Source organism: Psammomys obesus, unplaced genomic scaffold, assembly GCF_907164565.1.
Source record: "Psammomys obesus unplaced genomic scaffold, mPsaObe1.curated_primary_1811, whole genome shotgun sequence".
NCBI classification, from domain to species: Eukaryota; Metazoa; Chordata; class Mammalia; order Rodentia; family Muridae; genus Psammomys; species Psammomys obesus.
Window position 1 is genome coordinate 10,473,158 of NW_026590767.1, and position 19,577 is coordinate 10,492,734.

Genomic DNA, 19,577 nt, shown 5'->3' on the forward strand with positions numbered 1-19,577 from the left:
GTGTGTGTGTGTGTGTGTGTGTGTGTGTGTGTGTGTGTGTGTGTGTGCTAGAAGGGCTCCTCATTCCTGGAGACTTTTCCTCTTCAGAAGTTGCATAGCTTAGTGGTTACAACCCTGTTTGATGGCACGTGTGGTTTGTTGATTTTTATGGCCTTTCGTGAGCTCCTCTGTGATCCCATGTTCCCATGTGACTCCTGGCAGCCACTGTGTCCTGTGCACAACCCACCTACAAGGTGTGGTTTTCCACCCTTGGCCATTTGTCACTGAGGGCAAAGCTGGGATGCTGAGCACAGAGTAATGTGTGGCACTGGCTAGCAGATTTCAGGCAAGTGGTCCACCGATGGTGCCAGTGTGCTAGGCCCCACTGTGGCCCCTTTGAACTGGAACATGGGGAGTATATATGTTCTTCTCCACTGTATAGCTTTGGAGTTATTAGCTGTAATGGAGTTGGAGCGAGTTCCCAGTCCTATTTTATAAACCAGAAGTAATGAGACTCAGAGGCCCTGGCAAGAGACTCACAGCTACATGTGAGTGAGTTAGCCTTTTCTCAATTTCTCTTGTCCTTCAGTTGATGGGTTGTGACCAGTGTCCCACATTGTAGAACATTGTCTGCCACTAAGAAGACAGACTGGAAAAGCTTCATAGGCATGGAGTCATGTAGAGCTCCTCTCCACTCTTGCTCCATAGCTGCCTCCATGTTGGAGGCCAGTATAGCTCACATGATGTAGATATGGTTGGGATCCCAGAGCTTAAGTTTGAGAAGAGCTGGGTCCAGCATGTTCTCTCCCCACTCCTTTGTCTTCTTTGTGCTTGTTGCACACTAACTTTGTGTTAGATTGAAGAGACCCCATGTAGTCGTCAGGAGTCGACTGTGTGCTTCAGTTCCTATCCTGGCAGAAATTCAGTCCACTCCACCTGGGCAGCTTCCATTCTATTCAGAGCTCACCCACATTCTGGTCTTTATGTGGTGGAACCACTTTGATACTTATAGCTTACTTCTCCCTCATCTATGGTACCTTTTCCTCTAGCTCTGTCTATGTTGCTTACTGCAGAGAGTCCCACGCTCAACCCTGTAGTCCCTCCAGATTCTGTGTCCCTGCGTGTCCGATGTCATTCTCCTCTCCTACCTCTACTTCTTCCACTGGTCACAACTCTCCTCCCCCCCAAATCCCTTTGTCTCCGGCTCTACCAAAACCTAGGTGCCCAACCTTCCAAAATAAATTCTCCACTGTAGCCCGGGCACTCTTTCTCACCTGCCATCCTTCCCCTCCCCCAGGCTTGTTGTCACTCACCTGTAAGGCTGACGAGTAAGAAAGGATTCAGTTGGCCTCCAGCCCTGAGGCATAGTGGCAGTCGGGGGCTATTTCCCCTGACTCAGCTGCAGCCAGTGCCATCCTTAGTGGCCTTCCAGGAGGCCCTGCAGTGGCACATCCCTCGGGTTGCTGGCATGCCCTTCTTCCTTGACCCATATTCCCCTGCTTTTGTCCTGATTTCTGGCACAGCTTCTTTCTTTAAATGAAAATGACAGACACATGTGAGGTCAGGACAGCGGTGCTGAGTCTGGAAAGTGCAAACAGCAGGTCCGTTTGATGGGTGTCACTTTTCCTTGGTCTTTGTCAGGAAGGTCTAATTTATAACAAGGCCATTAGTGGGAGATAGTTGTTTTGGACATCTTTCCCGTAAGATTTCTTCGTGATTTGCCTGAGAAAAGAGGTGAAGGTCTCCTTGTGGATGGCTAAAGCCCCAAGCCCTGCTGTCTGCAATACCAGGTGGGGACAGAGTGTCCTGGAGCCACTTTTCTTCTGGGAGTGGCCTTGGTTCCTTCTTTCTGATTGGGGCAGAGGTCATGTTTGGGGTCTGGGGAGGCATGTCCTGGGAGCACTGAGATTGCTGCTCTGCTGTAGAGCTGGAGAGCCTTCTAGGCCAGCAGCTTTCTCTGCTAGGCCTCTGTATTCTGGCATCATCCAAGGACTCACGCCTGTGCACATGTCCTGTTTGTCAAGGGAACAGGCTCTGAAGAGGCGACACCCCTGGCAGGAGCACCGGGCCCTATTTACTCATGATACAGGGCCATAATGCTTGGTCAGCCCAGGAATACTAGAAATCTGTGCTGTTCTCACCCTCATGTGTTATAGAAAGGAAGCAAGCAGAGGGTTTCAATAGCTTGATGACAGTCTCAAACTCTGAAGAGGCAGACACAGGATCACACAGAGAGTCCTTACTCTGGACCTGTGCTGCATGCTCAGAAACAGGATAGGATGGAGTGATTCCAGTCAATGAAACTGTCAGCTAGGAGGTGACATGTCACATATTTAAGGGCCTACATCAGAGCTTGAGGACAGGTTCCTGCAGACTGAGACCTGACAGCAACCTTCTCTGAGTGCAGAAACCAGGAAGGGAGCTTTGTAGCATGATTTCACTCACCCACCAGGCTTGCCATTCTGCTTCTGTTACCATTATCGCTTTCCTGGATGGAGAGAGGTGGGCTCCCTGGGTGGAAGCAAATCCAGATTTTTAAAGCAGAACAAGTTTTACTCATGCTTGGTATTTATTGGAAATTGCGGAGATGGAAACGTACTCGGTGAAGTACAAATAGGACAGAAGGAAATAATATTAATATCATGTGGAGTGTGCCACGTATGTCCACACATAGTGAAGCGCACATGGCCCAGAGTTGGCTGGTGTAAGAGGAGCCTAGGAAACAAGCAGAGAGGGTGCAAGGATAGAGATCATTTTTAAATGACTTACTTTTTTTTATGTGTGTGTGTGTGTTGCCTGCATTTATGTGTGTGTACCACATGTGTGCATGGTGCCTGAAAAACCAGAAGTTTCTGGAACTAGAGTTAAAGACAGTTGTGAGCTTCCATGTGGATGCTGGGAACCAGGACATCAGTCCCTCTGCAAGAATAGCCAAGGCATCTCTTTAGCCCCAGAAATCATTTTGAACGGGATGGTGAGTCACAAGCTTCCAGAGTTATGGAGGGTCTCTGTACAGAACTGGGAATCCCAGTGCATTCCTATCAGAACTGAAGATGAAAGAGATGCCAGACAGATTATAATTTATCTGAGAGCAGAGTGGAAGAAAGGATTAGCTCATGGCCCAGCACAACTCACAGAAGTAGGGAATGGAGAGACATGCCCCCCCTCCCCATGTGATACAAGGAGCCTCCCACGTGGGGTTCTATCTAGCGAGACTGTCTATGAACAGAGGACATGCTGGGATAGTAGTTGTGCTGCCTAGTTTATGTCAACTTGACACAAGCTCCAGCAATTTGGGAAGAGCAAACCCCAATTGAGAAAACGCTCTTACCAGAAGGGCCCGTGGGCAAGCTTATGGTATATTTTCTTACTTATAGTGATTGATGTGAGAAGGCCCATCCCTGTGCCACTCTTACGCTGGTGGTTTTGAGTGCTTTAAGAAAGCAGGTTGAACAAGCCATAAGGAGCAAACAGAGTAAGCAGCACTCCTTCATGGCCTCTGCATTAGCTCCTGCCTCCAGATTCCCACCCTACTTGAGTTCCTGTCCTGACTTCTTTCAGTGATGAACAGTGATGTGAAAGTGGAAATGAAATTAAGCCTTTTCCTCCCCAAGTTGCTTGTGGTCATGGTGTTTTATCACAGCAATAGAAACCCTAGACCATAGTGCAGGCTTATTTATAACCAGGCCAGTCTGGGCTGCAAAGTAAGATTCTGCCCCCCCCCCCAAAAAAAAAAATCAAAGGGAGGGGAGCAATAAAGGTGAGAAAGCTATTTTTACTCATATGAAATCAGAAAGGATTCATGATCAGCAGACCCAGAGAAAAGATGATAAACGTTGAAGGATGCTCTTCAGACAGCGACCCGGTGAAGAAGGGAGGAAGGGAGGAAAAAGGATGGGATGGGAAATAGGGGGCTATGTAAGTGGGTGTCAGGCATGTAAGATAGATCATTGTGAGAGAGAAGGTCCATCACATAGGACAGGAGCAAGTGGCATTCTAGCTTCAAGGCCTTGCAGCCTGAAAGGAGTGACAGGTAAGAAATGTCAGACCTGGAGTGTGGCCATCAGGACCCAGAGCTCACTCACTTGTAGCCTTGGAAGAATCACACCATGGGCTTGGAACTAAGTTAAATGATTTCAAAGAGAAGTAGAAGGCAGTTTTCCAATAGAATTGAAATTCAAAAATCAATTAAAGCCTTTCTGCAGTGTTTTCTGTGTCCCACACTTGGCTAATGGCAGGAGGTATTTTGTAAACAACTCTGGTTTAGTGCTGGCTTCTTAAAGTGCATTGTGCTTTAATTATCCTATATCCATAATGCACATAACTGGGATTGTAATTGAAAAGCTAATGATTTTTAGAAGCCAGAAAAGAAGTCTGGGCTGTTACAGTGATGTAAACGTGTCACATAATTTAATTGCCATGAAAGTCTATTGATTGACTTCTGAAACCATTCAGATATGGAAAAAGTATAACTCAGTAAATGTAATAATTAAAACTAGATGTTATTTTAAGTTGGTTTTTACATGATCATCATCAAAACTTAGTCTGTAGACTATATGTTATCAAAAAGCCTCTAGGTTGCACAGGCTCTTCAGTCTGAGAGGAAGGCGCCTCAGGTGTGCCAGGTCTGGGTGCGTGCATGGGAAGCCTCGTCCTCATCTAGTCCAGGTTTGGCATCTGTTCTCATCTTAGCAGAGGCATATAATAGGTGCAGTATGCTGTGATTTCTGAAGGCTGCACTCTCCTTTCTGCACCCTTCTTTCTGCAGTGAGACAAACAGCAGGACTTGCTTTTCTCATCTCTGGTCATCAGCCACTCAGGAAATAGATGAAATTGGGCAATCAGATGACTGCATGACTCCAAGAAGGCAACTGGCAGCCTGTTCAGACAGTGTCTCAGTCTTTATTTTTAATGCTCACTTGATGTTTTCAGTCAAGCTCAGAATGGCCCATCCTTGGACCACTGTCCATGCTAAGCTTCAGGACACAGTGGAAGACCCATCCTTCCTGCCCTCCTTTTACTATTCATTTTTCTGACTTCTGTTGTCTAGCCACTCTGACCTTTCAGAGGGAATGTGAAGACAGTTAAACCATGAATGATCAAATGATTCAGAATCCAGACTAACTGTGTGGCTTGCCTGCTCATGTCTCTACTGGCTTCCATACAGTATGGGCTTATGCTTTGTCTCCAGTGCTTTTAGCGTGGTGGTCACATCGTACAACTGTGGTCACCCTCCTGGCTCACCCCTAGGTCACTAATTATCCTTAGCTTCTCCCCTGTGACTAACCCTTGTCCCCACTCATCACTTCTTGTCCCTATTGGCTGCTTTTGTGCCCCCCACTTCTTATCCCTTCCCTATCCTTTGTTCCTCTGTCTAGTAGTTTTCTTCCTGTCTGGCACTTCCTGGGTTTGAACCTTCATCCCTGCTCTCTTCTCCACCCCTAGTTCCTGTTGGTGGGTTCATAGTTTCATGACAGAACAGTCCAGGTACTCACACTCCCTGACTATGCAGGCCTGTGATTTTTGACACCATGGTTGATAGTTTTATGTCAACATGACACAACCTAGAATTATCTCAAAGGAGGGAGCATCAATTGAGAAAACACCTCCTTAAGATCTAGGTGTAATGCATTTTCTTGATTAGTGATCAGTGGGGGAGGGTCCAGCTCATTGTGGGCAGTGCCATTCCTGGGCTGGTGGTCCTGGGTTCTATAAGGTAGCAGCTGAGCCAGTCATGGGGAGCAAGCCAATGAGCTGCACTCCCCCATGGCTTCTGTATCAGCTCCTATCTCCAAATTCTTGCCCTGCTTGAGTTCCTATCCTGACTTTGTTGATAATGAACAGTGATGTGGAAGCATAAGCCAAATAAACCCTTTCCTCCCCAAGTTGCTCTGGTCATGGTGTTTCATAACAGCAATGGTAAACCTAACTAAGACAGCCACCTTGACTGTTTTCCCTGTCTCAAGCCTGGCGATTCCCACTTCTGGCTGATAGGCTTTCTATCTTGTTTCCAGGCGCTTATTCATCCACCTTTCATATATAGCTGAGGACTACCTGCCTAGGGATGGCACCACCCACAGTGGGCTTGGCCTTCCTGCATCAATTAACAATCATGAAAATGCCCTGCAGACATGCCTATAGGCCAATCTGTTGAGACAGTTCTTCAACTAAGATTCCCTCTCCCTAGTTGACTCTAGCAGTGTAAGGTTGATAATAAAACCAAACCAACAGACACACACACACACATACACACACACACACACACACACACCCCAGGTGTCTTGCCCTAGCAGGAGCCTATTCTTACCTACTCCTTCACTGTCCACACCCTCACAGTATGTACCCCTCCCATAGCCAGTCTTCAGGTCTGTCTTGTTCTGTTATGGCTGCTCTACACTATGGTAATGTGAAATGTTAGCAGGCGTGCTAATATGGTGGAATTTATTGTAGTCCAACATGAGATATTAAGTGGCTGTTGTGTGTAGTGTTTACCCTCACTGTCAGGATGACTTGTGCTTTGCCCCCTGACAGACAAGGGCTTGCCCTCCCCAGGCTGCCTAATTGGAGATGCAACAACCAGGAGCTATGACAGGGTTCAGCACCCCATGTACAACATGCCAGCTCCCATGGTGCACGCTTTATAAAATGCTCCTTAATTCAGGGACAGAATATCATTAACTTTGTAAGTGGATGAATACAGTGGACAACCAATTTAATTAACTTCTAATGTCGGCTGTTGGATGGGAGATAGAATGAAATTATGTGTGCATCTCTCGGGCCAACAGCCAGCCTGGACGGGGCTTGGTGCCGAAGGTCAGAGGGTGGGGAGGGAGCAGCTTTCTGCCATCATCTCCTGTCCGGCCCTAGGAGCCGAAATGCATCAGCTCTCAGTTTGTACCAGTTACAAAGGAGGACACCCTGTGACAGCGACATGTTAAATGCATCCTTTCCCACGTGCCCCCCTCCCCCCAACACAAGTAATGCTAGGGAGACGGGCGGTAATGCTGCCTCATCCAATTAGATTGGCTGCCCGTGAGTTTATTATACAGGGAAGGATCAATAAAGCTCTGCATTGATTGAAACGAAAGCTTTGTTTCATTTATTATTGTTTATAATCTAATGAATGTTAAAATGACTTTGCTTTGATTTATTACTCAATCCGTTAAATTGTTTTAAAGCCAGTACTCTCAGAGCTTACCTTTGGGGTATGGTCAGAAAAGTATTTTTTGTGCGCACACTCAGCTTCTCAGAGTTGCGCTTCAGGTCATTTTTGAGACTTAAGCAGACGGTTGAGTATAGCAGGTAGAGCTGCTTCAACAGCTGGAGCCTATAGGCACTGTGCTGATGGAATTCCTCCAGGAACTAATCTAGCCTGGGGCATTCTTGTTACATTCCTGCCCTCAGTGAGCTTCCCTGTAAGGAGACAAGTATGAAGATCAGCAAGCAGAGAGCATTTCCAAAGAATAATGGGGTATTGGGCTGGGTCTATGCTGCTTGGAGGAAGTAGTGTTTCCATGGAATCTTGGACCAGCAGGGGGTTCTTGTGAGAATCACCTGGAAGAGGAGAAACAGGGCATATCGTGACCCTGGCGGCAGAGACCTTGGCTAGCCCATGTTTTATGGCCAGCAGTGCTGGAACCCTGTGCGTGGCAGGTGTGCTGATCTGTGTGCGTGCATAGGGCAGAAGGTGTGTACTTGTAGAAGGCTAGTGGACCTCTGGGTGGGGAGGAAACAGAAGGGAAGTAGCAGTGGCAGAAGCAGCACTCATTTGGAACTGATGGCTTAGCGTTGGCAGTGGAGAAATTGGAAATTAGAGAGAGACAGTGGGTCTTGGGTCTGTCCAATTTGCAGGTGAAGTGGAGCTGGGTCCTGAGGAGATGTGGTGATGGGAACATGCTGGAGGAATCAGGGAAGACCATAGTTTCCAGGAGAGCAAGAGGAGAAGAGTGATCACCTACATCTGGAATTGGGAGAATCAGCTTCTGAAAGATCTAGGGGGCCTGTACAGCCACGATAGGACCTTCTAGAAAGGGCCAGTGGAGTGCTGTGACCTTACCAACCAAAGATGGGGTGAAGGCCACCCTAGAAGGAGGAAGAGGAAGACAGAAAGGCTCTGTTGGGCAGGGAGGAGGGGCGAAGACTCCAGAGAAGAGAGTGTGATACCCTCCAACTCCACAATAAAAGTGCAGACCTATCATTTCATCACTTAGGAGGCTGATGCAGAAGACAAGCCTGGACAACCTGAAAAGACCCTGTCTTTAAAAAGAAGAGCAGAAGAGAAGGAGGGCAGGGTAGGTGAGGGAAATGCCTGTCTGATTTGCAACTTAAACACTGTTGAAGAGTTAGAATACAGTAATAAAGTAAGAGCAGAAACAAGTTTGGAAGCAAACGTTTTCTGCAAAAATACTAAACACAGCATTAGCAAGCAGAATTCAAGAGGATAAGAAAACATGTTAAGACCAAGTTGGGTTCATGCCTAGAATGCAAGGCAGACATATTCATACAGGCACTTTAATGTCACCGAGGGGAAATGGCAATGCCTCAAGCCAGTCAGCGATTGATCCTGAGAGAGTGTATGCCTTTGAAGGCAGCATAGTGGGGCAAGGCTACCCTTGGAGTGGGGGCATCTGCCAGATAAAGGGGAGGTGTATGTGTTCAAGTCTACTCCTGGGAGGAGCAGGTGAGGTGTGAGTGGTCCAGCCTACTCCTGGTTTATTATTCTGTCGATTCTAACTTAGAACACCTAAGATCTCTGTTTGATCGCAGGCCTGAAGATTACTTAGTATTATATATTAACAAAGTCTTTTCCTGCTCATAGTTTGATTTCATTTAAAAAAAACAAGAAACAGAAACTGGAACTGGAAACAGTTTATCCATAGAAACAATAAGGCATAGTCTTATGTGAGGTAATCCTGGCCCAATTCTGTATTGCCTTTAATGAACACAGTTGGCCTGTGAAGAGGCCCCGGGTCTTCCTGCTATAGCCTCATTGTCCTATGCTCATTTATCACAGCAATGGTCGTGGCACCTGCACACGAGAAGCCTTCCCAGAGGCAGGCGGGGTACTTGCAGTGTTGTGCCCATCGTTCTGTGGAAGCTGACGCTTTTTGACAGGGCATCTGGCCACAGATAAAGTAGGCTGTTCCCACCTTAGGGTCATACATAGGAAATGCTTGTGTGACCCTCTCACTCATAGAATCTGTGAGGCAAATGGCACTGTTGTGTGTCTCTATTGATGAGTCCATTTGGCTTGAGTTTAGGACTAAGCCATTTCCCGGAAGAGTGAGCCCCACACAGGAGCCTAGGTTAATGATGTGCTTTTTGCTGCTGACATCCCAGCAGAAATGATAGATTACCCAAACCAATTTATTTGTCACATTTGTTTGAGAATACACAGTGATAGAGGTGTTTCTAACTAATAGCTTCATGTCCCTTCTGTGTGGGCAGGAGACTCCCAGGTTGCAGGGATATAACAAAACACATTGCTTCCTGACTCTGCATCGAACTTGTAAATAGTAGTTGATTCTCCTGTGTGTGCAAGCTAGGCCTACTACTGTTAACATTCAACCAATGGATGGCGTAGATGGCTGCACTCTCCCTGAGACTGGATTTATCTGTGGATGGCTACACTCCCTCTGAGGCTGATGTGTGTCTGTGGGTGCCTGTACTCCCTCTGAGGTTGAAGTGTGTCTGACAACACTACCAATGGCTCATTTCTAGCCAGTTTGGCTGATTGGGGCTGGCAAGTAGGTCCAGATGACCAGGCTAGATCTCCTCTGAACACTCCCTGTCATGTACCATTCCTGCATAGGGCAGAAGGTGTGTGCTTGAAGGCTAGTGGACCACTGGATGGAGAGGAAACAGAAGAGCAGTAGCAGTGGCAGAAGCAGCATTCATTTGGAACTGATGGCTTAGCGTTGGCAGCAGAGAAAATGGAAATTAGAGAGAGAGAGAGGGTCTCTGGTATGTCCAATTTGCAGGTGAAGTGGAGCTGGTTCCTGAGGAGATGTGGTGACTCCTATGGGAGTCTGGACCAGAGTGCATTGTACCAAACCAACCTTAGCAAGGGTATGAGGGATCACATCCAACCCTCATGGCTGTGGCAGAAACACAGTAGAGGCTGGCTGCTGCTCATTAGCAGAAAATTAATAAGCACTAGTGACAGGTTTATAAATATGAAAAATGTATTTTAAGTGTTTATAGCAGAAAAGGCATGGAATCAATACTCCAAGATGTGAAAGGCATATTATCACAGTAGTTCACAGTACCCCACCATGTAGACCCTGTGCCCTGTGATGGATGGAGTCCTGGCTTTATTGATACAGTGATGAGAACTCTGGAAGGCTGGGTTGAACTTTGATGTCAGGTATTCGTTAGCACTAATAGTGGAGTTTCTGATTCTAAGAACTGCAGTTTCGATGTTTTCGTTGCAGCTTGTTTCCATTTGTTTATCATAAACCTCACAATATCATGTCAGCCTTCTCATGTAGGAGGCAAGGCTTAGTGTCCAAAGTCCTCGTACCACTCTGAAGTCCCTTTCCACCTGAGGCAGGTAGAGAGGGAGGTATTCGACACAGGGCTGTGTGTCATGGGGGCCTGGAGCAGGTGTTAGGTTTGTGCTGGGCTCAGCCCTGCAGTTTTCTCTTCTGGCCCATAGAGGAGGCTCAGACCCTGCATCTCTGTGAATGAACCAGGGTCTCTCCATGGATGCAGTCTCAAGAAGGTAAGCTGTAAGCTGACTAATTCCAAGTTCTGCTGTGAAGATGCCTCATTTGCACATGTGTGAGCAGAGGAACATGTGACTTAGTGGGTCTGGCTGGACCATCCTAAGAGCAGAGGAGCCTTCCTGCCATAGTGCCGATGGGGACAGAGGACATGAGCCATCAGAGTCCTGGGATCTTCCTGGGGCAAGGATCAATGTGATGAACACCTTGTGAAGGGGTGGGTGGCTGGATATGGGTAGATAGGAGGAGGAGTGAAGGAAAAATAAGGGCACCCTGGATCCTGAGACTGAGAGCATGGAGGTGAACTGTGTGGGAAAATAGAAGGCTGGGGGATGATCAAGAGGTTTTTGAGGATTGATGAGGACATTAGATGACATAAAGGAGGAGTGAAATGAAGTCCTTTCCCACCCTACCCACTGTGGAGTGGCCAGCATGGTTTAAGGAAGCAGGTAGAATTCCACATAATCATATACTAGAAGGGATCCAGTTTATGGGGATGTCACATGTGTAAACCCATAGACCAGGAACTGCAAAGGCAAGGCCTGAGTGGAGTTTCCTGCATTGGTAATCAGAGTTTTTGTAGAGTGTGATAGCCAGAGGAAAAAATTAAAACCAAGTAGAATTACAAAAGAATTTGAGTGCTACCTCTGAAAGTCCAAAAAAGTCATCTCTGCTGCCAACAGACATGGCCTTTACCTCCTACTTTGCTGTCCTTGGGTCTGATGGCAGGGATAGACCAGGCTATTCCTATGTGGATGCTGAGGAAGGAGGATCAAACCCATCCTTGTGTGGACATTGAGCTTGGTGACCAGACCTGTTCCTTTGTAGATTCTGAGCTGGGAAGCAAAACCTTAGACTTTGTAGGCATTCTGGTGGGAGAGGGCACTTTTTCTGTGTGAACACTGAGTTGGGGGTTAGACCAACTCTCTGTGGACATTGAGCTGGGGATCAGATCTATCCTTATGTGGACACTGAGTTAGGGGACCAGACCTGTCCCCATGTAGGCACTGAGCTGGGGGACCAAACCTTACTGTGTGAGCATTCTAGCTGGGGTCCCAGGCTGTTCCTATGGGGACATTTGAGGTGGGAATTGACTAACCTATATACCTGTATCCATAATTATTGAATTCAGTTGTTTTTCAACTTCATTTCTCATAGTAGGGGCCTGTCTTATGGTCATGGAGTAGATGGTAGTGGTGGGCTGTGGGATCAGATGAGTGAAGCCCAGGGGGATGAGCCTCAATCTCCTGAGGAATCTCATGCAAATATGTGCAGCCTGGAATGTGGAGCTGTCTGCTTGCTGGTTGGGCAGTGCTGCTCCAAGCTGACTAGTTCACCTCTGTGCTAGGTGGGGGGTGCTGGCAGGTGCTGGCCAGCCTGCAGCCACCTCTGCCTCCCTGCTGGGGCTAAGTGATGGTTTGTTTCTTCTGCTATCCTTGTAGAAGCTTCTTTTGTGGCTGAGAACCTCACATAGTAGAGAACCAGTACTGCCCTGACCCTGTCTTTCTCTTTGCTCCCACAGGCACTAGGAAGCTTTTATTTTCTTCACGAATCCTTAAAAAACATCTACCAGTTTGACTTTAAAGGTAAGACTCCATGCCAAATTCCATGATCTGTTTCTGCAGCCCGTCCCTTGGTGTGGCCTCTCCAGGTCTCTGGAGAGACCTCATGACAGCTCTGTTGTCATGAGAAGGATTACATGGTCAGGGTTTGCTGTCACTTGAACATCTTGAAAACCTGGCACCTGACCTCCCTGAGGAGAGATGCTCCTGGCCTATCCTGCCTGTCCTGGGTCACATGCCAAAGTCCCCTGCCCCTCTTCTGCCCATCTGAGTTCCTCACAGAGGAGATAGTAGTTTTCACACAGGTTCCTTTAAAATGTGAGAAAATGAAATGGAATAGGATTGCATATTTCAGAAACAGAAGTAACTATATTTGTAACAGTGAAAAGTTCTGTCTAAAGTGGCTGGTGCTGGCCCTATGCTGTTTGCTTGATGGTCGCTGTTGATATGGCCTTTCCCACAGTTCACCTACCTGGAGTCTGGGGGGAGGGCACCTGTAACCCCAGTGGGAGGGATTCCCTCAGGGCACCGTCTGCCAATTCCATGCTATCAATTCACTTCTGTTGTATGTGAGCCTTGTGGAACTCCATGCCTGTCTGAGGCCAGATCACATCTCTTGGAAAAGTCACTGAGTTCCTGATGACTGTGGAAGTAGCTGTTATGTTCTCATACATTTAAACACTTGGTTCCCACCTAATGACTCTGTTTGGGGTTAGGAGTTGTGGAGCCTCAGGCTGTGGGGCCTAGCTGGAGGGTAGCTGGTCACCGGGCTTTAGCGTCGAGGTATGGCCTGATTCTGCCAGCCCTGCCACCAGTCCTGCTAAGTCTTCCTGCCATGATGAAACGATCTCAAACCCTGAGCCCAAATCATGCTCTTCTAAGTTACTTCTCGTTGGGTATCTATAACCAGTGCAGTAACCTTTCTTTAGCTGGTTCAGGTTCACTGGCGGTGCTCTCCCAGAGGAATATTTCCCCCCAGGAGAAGGGGGAACTGTCTTTTCTGCACTGCTCTGTCTTTTCTGTCTGACTTGTGAGCAGGATTCTGCCAGCAGAGATTGTCATTGTGCTTCAGTAGATTTGTCTCAGTATAGCACTGTCTTTCATCTCACGAAGCATGTGGCCAAGAGGAGGTGGCCAAGGCTGCTTTCCCATGACTCCATGGCCAGAAGGTACCAGTGCATGTCCCCAGCAGTGATGTCCAGACATGGACTATTCGCTTTGAGGCTAGGGTAAGACACAGAACTCAGGAGGCAGAAGCAGGTGGATCTCTGAGTTTGAGGCCAGTCTGGTCTACAGAGTGAGTTTCAGGACAGCCAGGGCTACACAGAGAAACCCTGTCTAAGGGGTTAGGGGAGAGCATCAAACTCAAGAGTTTCTGAATCCATAAGAAACCATTTGCATACGTATTTTACTACAAAATAAAGTCAGTCATATTGTGCCTTGCTAACACATAGTTCACTCTGCAAAACCTTACCCAGCAGCTTCCCATTGCCAATAGGAGCAGGAGTAGAGCCAGAGTGGGCATGCTTCTCTCTGGGGTAAGACTCAACTCTGCAAACACAGTGGCCTGACCTGATTGCAGCTTGTATCATGGAGCCAACAGGGTCATTTCAGGGTAGGGTAGGCACACAGTACTCATAGTCCTGGCCTGATATGAGTACAGCAAGAAATCTAGAATTTGTGAGAATTTGAGTAAACCTAAGGATTAGGACCCCAATTTTAAAAAGTAAGAACCTAGTTAGAAATGTAAGAGCACATCTGTCTGCTTCTTTGACCCAAGTCATGTTTTGCCCTCAGTAACATGCTAACAACTTAAAATCAGGCTAAGGAAATGATCCAAGTCTCTGACTCAAACTTAACTATGACAGAGATCTGGAACGATTGTACTGGGAATTAAAAGCAAATGTGGTTTATATCTAGGGTGCAGGAAAGTAGGAAATGAAATTCACTATAAGTGGAAAAAAAGGTCTGGAGGCAAAATGAATGGTATTGAATATAGGAAACCTGAGAAAATTTTTAGAAAAGATCTGTTAAATTGATAAACTGTTAGCACCATGAACCAAGAACAAAAAAGAAAAAAGACACAAAGTATAGATAACAGGAATGAGTAAGAGACCACTCAGAAATGACTAAGGAACCACCAATGATACCAGGATAATAACAGAATATTATAGTAAGCCTGTGCCTATAAGTTTAATAATATGATGGAGGAATTGTAGGGCCATCATAGTCTGAATACTGTGTAAGGGCTGCGGCTGAAAATACCTACAACTGTGAATGAATTTAAATCAGTGGTAAATCTTCTCAAAAAAAGTGCTAGGTCCAGGTGGGTTTTACTGAGGGAAACTACAGCGTTCTCTACAAAGTTCCCAGGTTCAAGCCAAGGAGCACCTCATGACTTTCCCTGGAAGGCCAGCACTGCTTGAATCCTGAAACCAGACAGAGACACTGGAAAGAGGGAGAACGACAGACTGCTTCATGAAAATAAAACGCAAAAGCTCTCAGGGAAATGTTAGCAATGTGCAAGAAGGATTATACACAACAAACAATTGGGATTTACTGTGGACACGCAATTGACTTCACATTTCCAAATCAGCCAATAAAACTGTTCAACACCATCTGTTAAAGAAAGAAAACCTCATGACTGGGTCAATAGAAGCAGAAAAAGTATGTGGCAGAATCAGCGAATACTCTCAGCAAACCAGGAACAGAGATTACCATCCTCCGCTGGACAAGAAAACCAGCTACATGAACCTCCAGCATGCATCAGTTAATGAGAAACTAGAAAAATCAACGGTGTGTCAATACAGAGGGATGCTGGTCAGCCACTAAGAGAAGTGGACAGGTAAAAGATGCTGGCATGGGACCTGTGCACTGCAGGATCCTAGCTGTGACTGTCTGGAAATGGGGGAAGTCTAGAGACATGGCTGGAATGCAGTGTTGTGCCTGGACACAGAAGACCCTTTGGACAGAAAGACTGGTGCATGTGATTCTGTAGCCCTGGGCGCATGACATTTGTGTGCATAGCACCACAACATGAAAAGCAAAGCCTGAAGTACCTTGGTCATCAATGAGTATCACGTGTGCAGACAGTGTGGGATGGGTACATGTGTAGTCTCTACTGGCTCTGAAAGTGACCTTTTTAAGATGTGCCCTCCCACCCCAGTTTCTTCTCATCCTCCAGCAACAAAATGGCTGCCAGATTCCTTCTAAGCACAATGGCTTCTCACAGCCCCTGCCATTCCTCCACCTATGTTCATATATAGACCTGCTTTCCCAAGGCACAGCCCTTTCTGTGTCTGTGAGGTGTTCCTGCTCAGTGTATGTCTTCATGGTGTGTGGCATACTATTCTGTCAACTGATAGGCATTTAGAAGACAGCAATTAGACAGGCCTTTTCACAGGAATAGACATGTGACCCAGTGTATGTATGTATGTATGCATTGTATGGTATGTATGTTCCTGTCCCTTGCCCAGCCTCTTTCCTGTCTGAGTGGGTCTTTACCATTGTTTTTTCATCTCAATATCACAGGTTCACTGAGGGGATGGGTGTGATGACAAGAGGTAGATATGGTGGAGGGCCATTAGGCAGCCCACTGGCAACTTGTTCAAAGTTATCTGCCTGGGTACCTCATGGGTATCTGTTCAGGCCTTCGCCTCTGGTAGAAGCATCTACTCAGACTTCCCCCTGCCCTTCCACCAGACACTTGGCCATCTTAGCATGACTGGCTACTGCTATATGTGCCAAATACCCTCTTGTGGGGTTGGTGGGCACCTGCAGCAAATGTGCACTTCTGCCCTACGGCAGGGCTCACTGAGACCTGCCTGGCCCTGCTGCCTACCCACCCCATGTGCTGGCTCCTTGCTCTGCTGAGGCCTTTTTCTCTTTGTGTGAGGGAGACACAGTTGCCCTTATGTAGTGAAGTTGGTGGTGTTGGCTTCAGAGCCAAGCACACTCATGTCCTATAATATCTGGGGAATATAATCAGAGGCCCGTGATGCAGTCAACTCATAGCTGACCCAGCCCCAGGATAGGCTCCCATGAGCTTTCAGGTCCCTGTTGCATTCGTCATGAGCCATCAGCCCAACCCAAACCAGATCATACTCCTGAGTGGGGACCTTGGGCTCTAGCTGTTTCCTTAGAACCAAAACTTTGTTTTCTGCCTGGGTTCAGCCTCTACCCCTTTATGTATGTCCCCAGAACTACATCTCTCAGCCAGCTCTTGGTGTCCCACTCTTCTCTCTAGTATGGAAAGTACTCCAAACAATGAAAGTCCTGCTGTTCCTAGAATGTAAAGACATCCTTAAAATCCTGGAAGCCACTGTTCCAAGTCTAGTCTCCAAGAACCTGCTTGATAACCCAAGAGCTTCTGCTCTTAACTTCAGGATTGTGGGGTGCTGGGGCTGGTAGCCAGGGAAGAAGACTGTCTGAATTATATTCTTGGGGGCCGACTATTGCCTGAACCCCCTGGCACCTTGCAGGGGCCAGCAGTTCTCATGTCCTGCCTGTGTGGGCTGTGAGAAATATATATTCTCATGCTTCTCATGTGTTACTGTGGATGTGGGACACTTGTCTATAGATAGGACCTCTCTTTGGCCTGCTAGTAGATGGCCTTAGACCAGGGCCTGCCACAGTGCTGTCAGTACAAGAGCAGACCAGGTCTGAGGAACTCCTGCCCTGTGTCTCTGTCTACATCTCACGTAAAAACCGTACCCTAGAATATGAGTGATGTCGTTCGTGTGTGAAGAGGAAATCGATGTTATTAAATAAATTCATGTGAAGGTCTGAGTGAATGGTAATTCCACAGCCCTCTTAAATATATTCATGGCTTTCAAAGAGGGTGCCAATTAGCCCCTGTAAATCTGCAGGCTGGGAGCTCTTAGGGGATAATGAAGTAGAGTGTCAGGTTCCAGGTCATGGAACAAGAATTTATGAGCCACAGGCACCTCTGGAGCAGCAGTTGGCCCTTTGCCTGCTTGGAGGCATCTTTCTGACCCAGGGGCTGCTGTGGTAGGGCATGGCAGTATTATGAGTTGTTAGGGTATAGCGATGGTGTTAATTCACGTCACCCTTCCTGTCTTTTCCAGCTAAGAAGTATAAGAAAGTCACTGGCAAGGAGATCTATTCGGACACTTTGGAGAGCACACCCATGCTGGAGAAGGAGAAGTTCCCACAGGACTACTTTCCTGAGGTGTGTGAGGACTGCTGCCTTCTCATCAGCACACTGATTATCAGAATGAGTGAGTCAGAGGTGATGTAGGCTTGGGCTGTCCTCCACTGTCAGCAATCACAGCCATCTGTCACACTACAGGACTGTTTTCCTTGGAGTTTGGGGGTGATCTGAGCTGCTCTGCATAAGGGCACAGAGAACCTAAGAGCCCAGGTTCTGTTGTCATGGAACTAAAAATGTCACTTCTAGGCAGGAGAGTCATCCCAGAAGAGAAGGGAAGTGTCTTCGCGCTCTCTTGGGCCGATATGGCGGCTGGAAGTCACTGTGTGCACTTATGTGCTATGTCTCATATGCAGTGCTGTACGGGAGCTACGCACATGGTAGACCTTCACCCCCTCTGTGGTTGCTGGAGTGACAGCTAAGTCCCTGCAGGAGGCCTCGGGTTGCCACAGCCAGTGAAGGCACAGCAGCTAACGCAGACCTGGTGGCATAATGATACAGGCTAGCGGTTATATCTGCTTTATAGAGTTTAGAAATTAAAAAGCCAGAAGCTGCTTTCTGCCTCTCTACCCAGATGTGAGTAGCTTCCTTCAGGCTTCATTTTGACACCTTGCCCTGAATCATCTGTTAAAGTACAATGGGTGTTGGATGCCCAGGCTGGTAGTGTGTTAGGTGCTGAGATGGGGAGAACTGAGAACTGACCCCTGATGGCTACTGGCAGTTCACACATGTCCTACCTCTGTCATGGTTTTGGGGCAGTCTAGCCAGTCCCAAGGATGGCTCTGTGGTTCCTTTCATGAGATGGCTCCACTGTGTATTAGTATACTTGTCTAGAGCTGTTTTTTTTAGCAAGTTCACAACCTTATTAACTTGCATTGTAATTGTGCCTTGATTGAAGGGACCATGGCTGCCTCTTGTCAGCTTGTGGCTTCCCACATCCATTGTCCCCAGCCAAGGATGTCCCTAATCTCTTGTCCTCTGCTGGCTCAGGTCTACCCTGGCTCAGTTTCTTGGCCCTTCTGCTTCAGGCATCCTGAAGGTGGAGGAGGGTGACAGGGAATGTTCCAGCCTTTTGTGATCCATATATAATGACAGCTGAATCTGAATGTTGCTGACTTCCACAGAAGGACCCCATAGCTGTTGTTCCCATGGAAAAGCTGTGAGCCAACAAGCCAATTTTAGAGTCTAGTTACTGCCGAGTTTGGCCTTCTGCCTGCCCAGGAGTGATCCCAGTTACTCCAAAGTTCTCTCTGGGCTCTCACTGACCATGTCATTTCTCACTCAAAATGGCCACGGCATGAGAAACCCAGGTAGAAATGCTGGGCGCTAGGGCAGTTTAGGGTAGGCCTGGAAGCCAGGGCTGGCCGAGGTATACAACACATGCCCTGTGCTCTGGCTCTGAGATGTTCCCTGGCAGGCAGGCAGAGTGCACCGAAAGGTAGTGTTGGGCACAGGAACAAGCTGGAGTACATGTGCCAGTTCCCTGGGAAGGCGGGGTTTGAGGCAGCCCCCCACCACGCTCTTTGCCCCCATTAAATATCTCTTTAAACTATCTCACATGCTGAGAAGTGTGGCAAGTAGACAAACATGGGCCCCATCCCATTAGAGCGAAGCTACGACTGTATACACACCCTGGGCCTCAGATGCAGCTGTTCTGAGGCCCTCACCCTGTACTCCCCGTGTCTGCCTTCTCTCTAAAAGCCCTAAATGTGCCCGGTACTCTGATGAACGCTGCACTGTGATCGGGGTTTTAATTACTGTGGTACAGTTGCACTGTACGTCTGCCACCCATATCAGCAGACCTGTGGTGTTCCCCCAAGAACCCAGTGTGCAGCCTTCATCCCTGACAGCCATGTGTGGCCTCCCTGTTGTCTTATTCTCATGACACTCTTTGAATTCCAGAACTGGGATTCCATTAGCTGGTCCACAGGCCCCTGAGGTGGCTGGCTCCTGGGTTTATAAGGAGGATTGAGTGCTCAGCTGTGGCTGTCTCGGGGTTTCATGTACTCAACCTTATGTTAGGGGCTCTGCCATGATGCCACAGTAATTAACAGCAATAACAGCAACAAAATCTCGTTTTAAAGCCACAAACGCCAACATTCTCTGTCAGTTCTGTGGTGCTTCTTAATGCATAGAACCTCA

At 47.5% G+C, this 19,577-nt stretch overlaps 1 protein-coding gene across 2 annotated transcripts in view; it reads left to right on the forward strand.

Moving 5' to 3' along the window:
* Positions 1-19,577, forward strand: part of Inpp5a (inositol polyphosphate-5-phosphatase A) — a 184,442-nt gene that overhangs the window by 101,135 nt on the left and 63,730 nt on the right. For both annotated transcript variants that reach the window (XM_055608822.1, XM_055608823.1), the window contains exons 5-6: positions 12,226-12,289; positions 17,353-17,456. In XM_055608822.1, the coding sequence (XP_055464797.1) occupies positions 12,226-12,289; positions 17,353-17,456 (168 nt within the window). The remainder of the gene's footprint in view (positions 1-12,225; positions 12,290-17,352; positions 17,457-19,577) is intronic.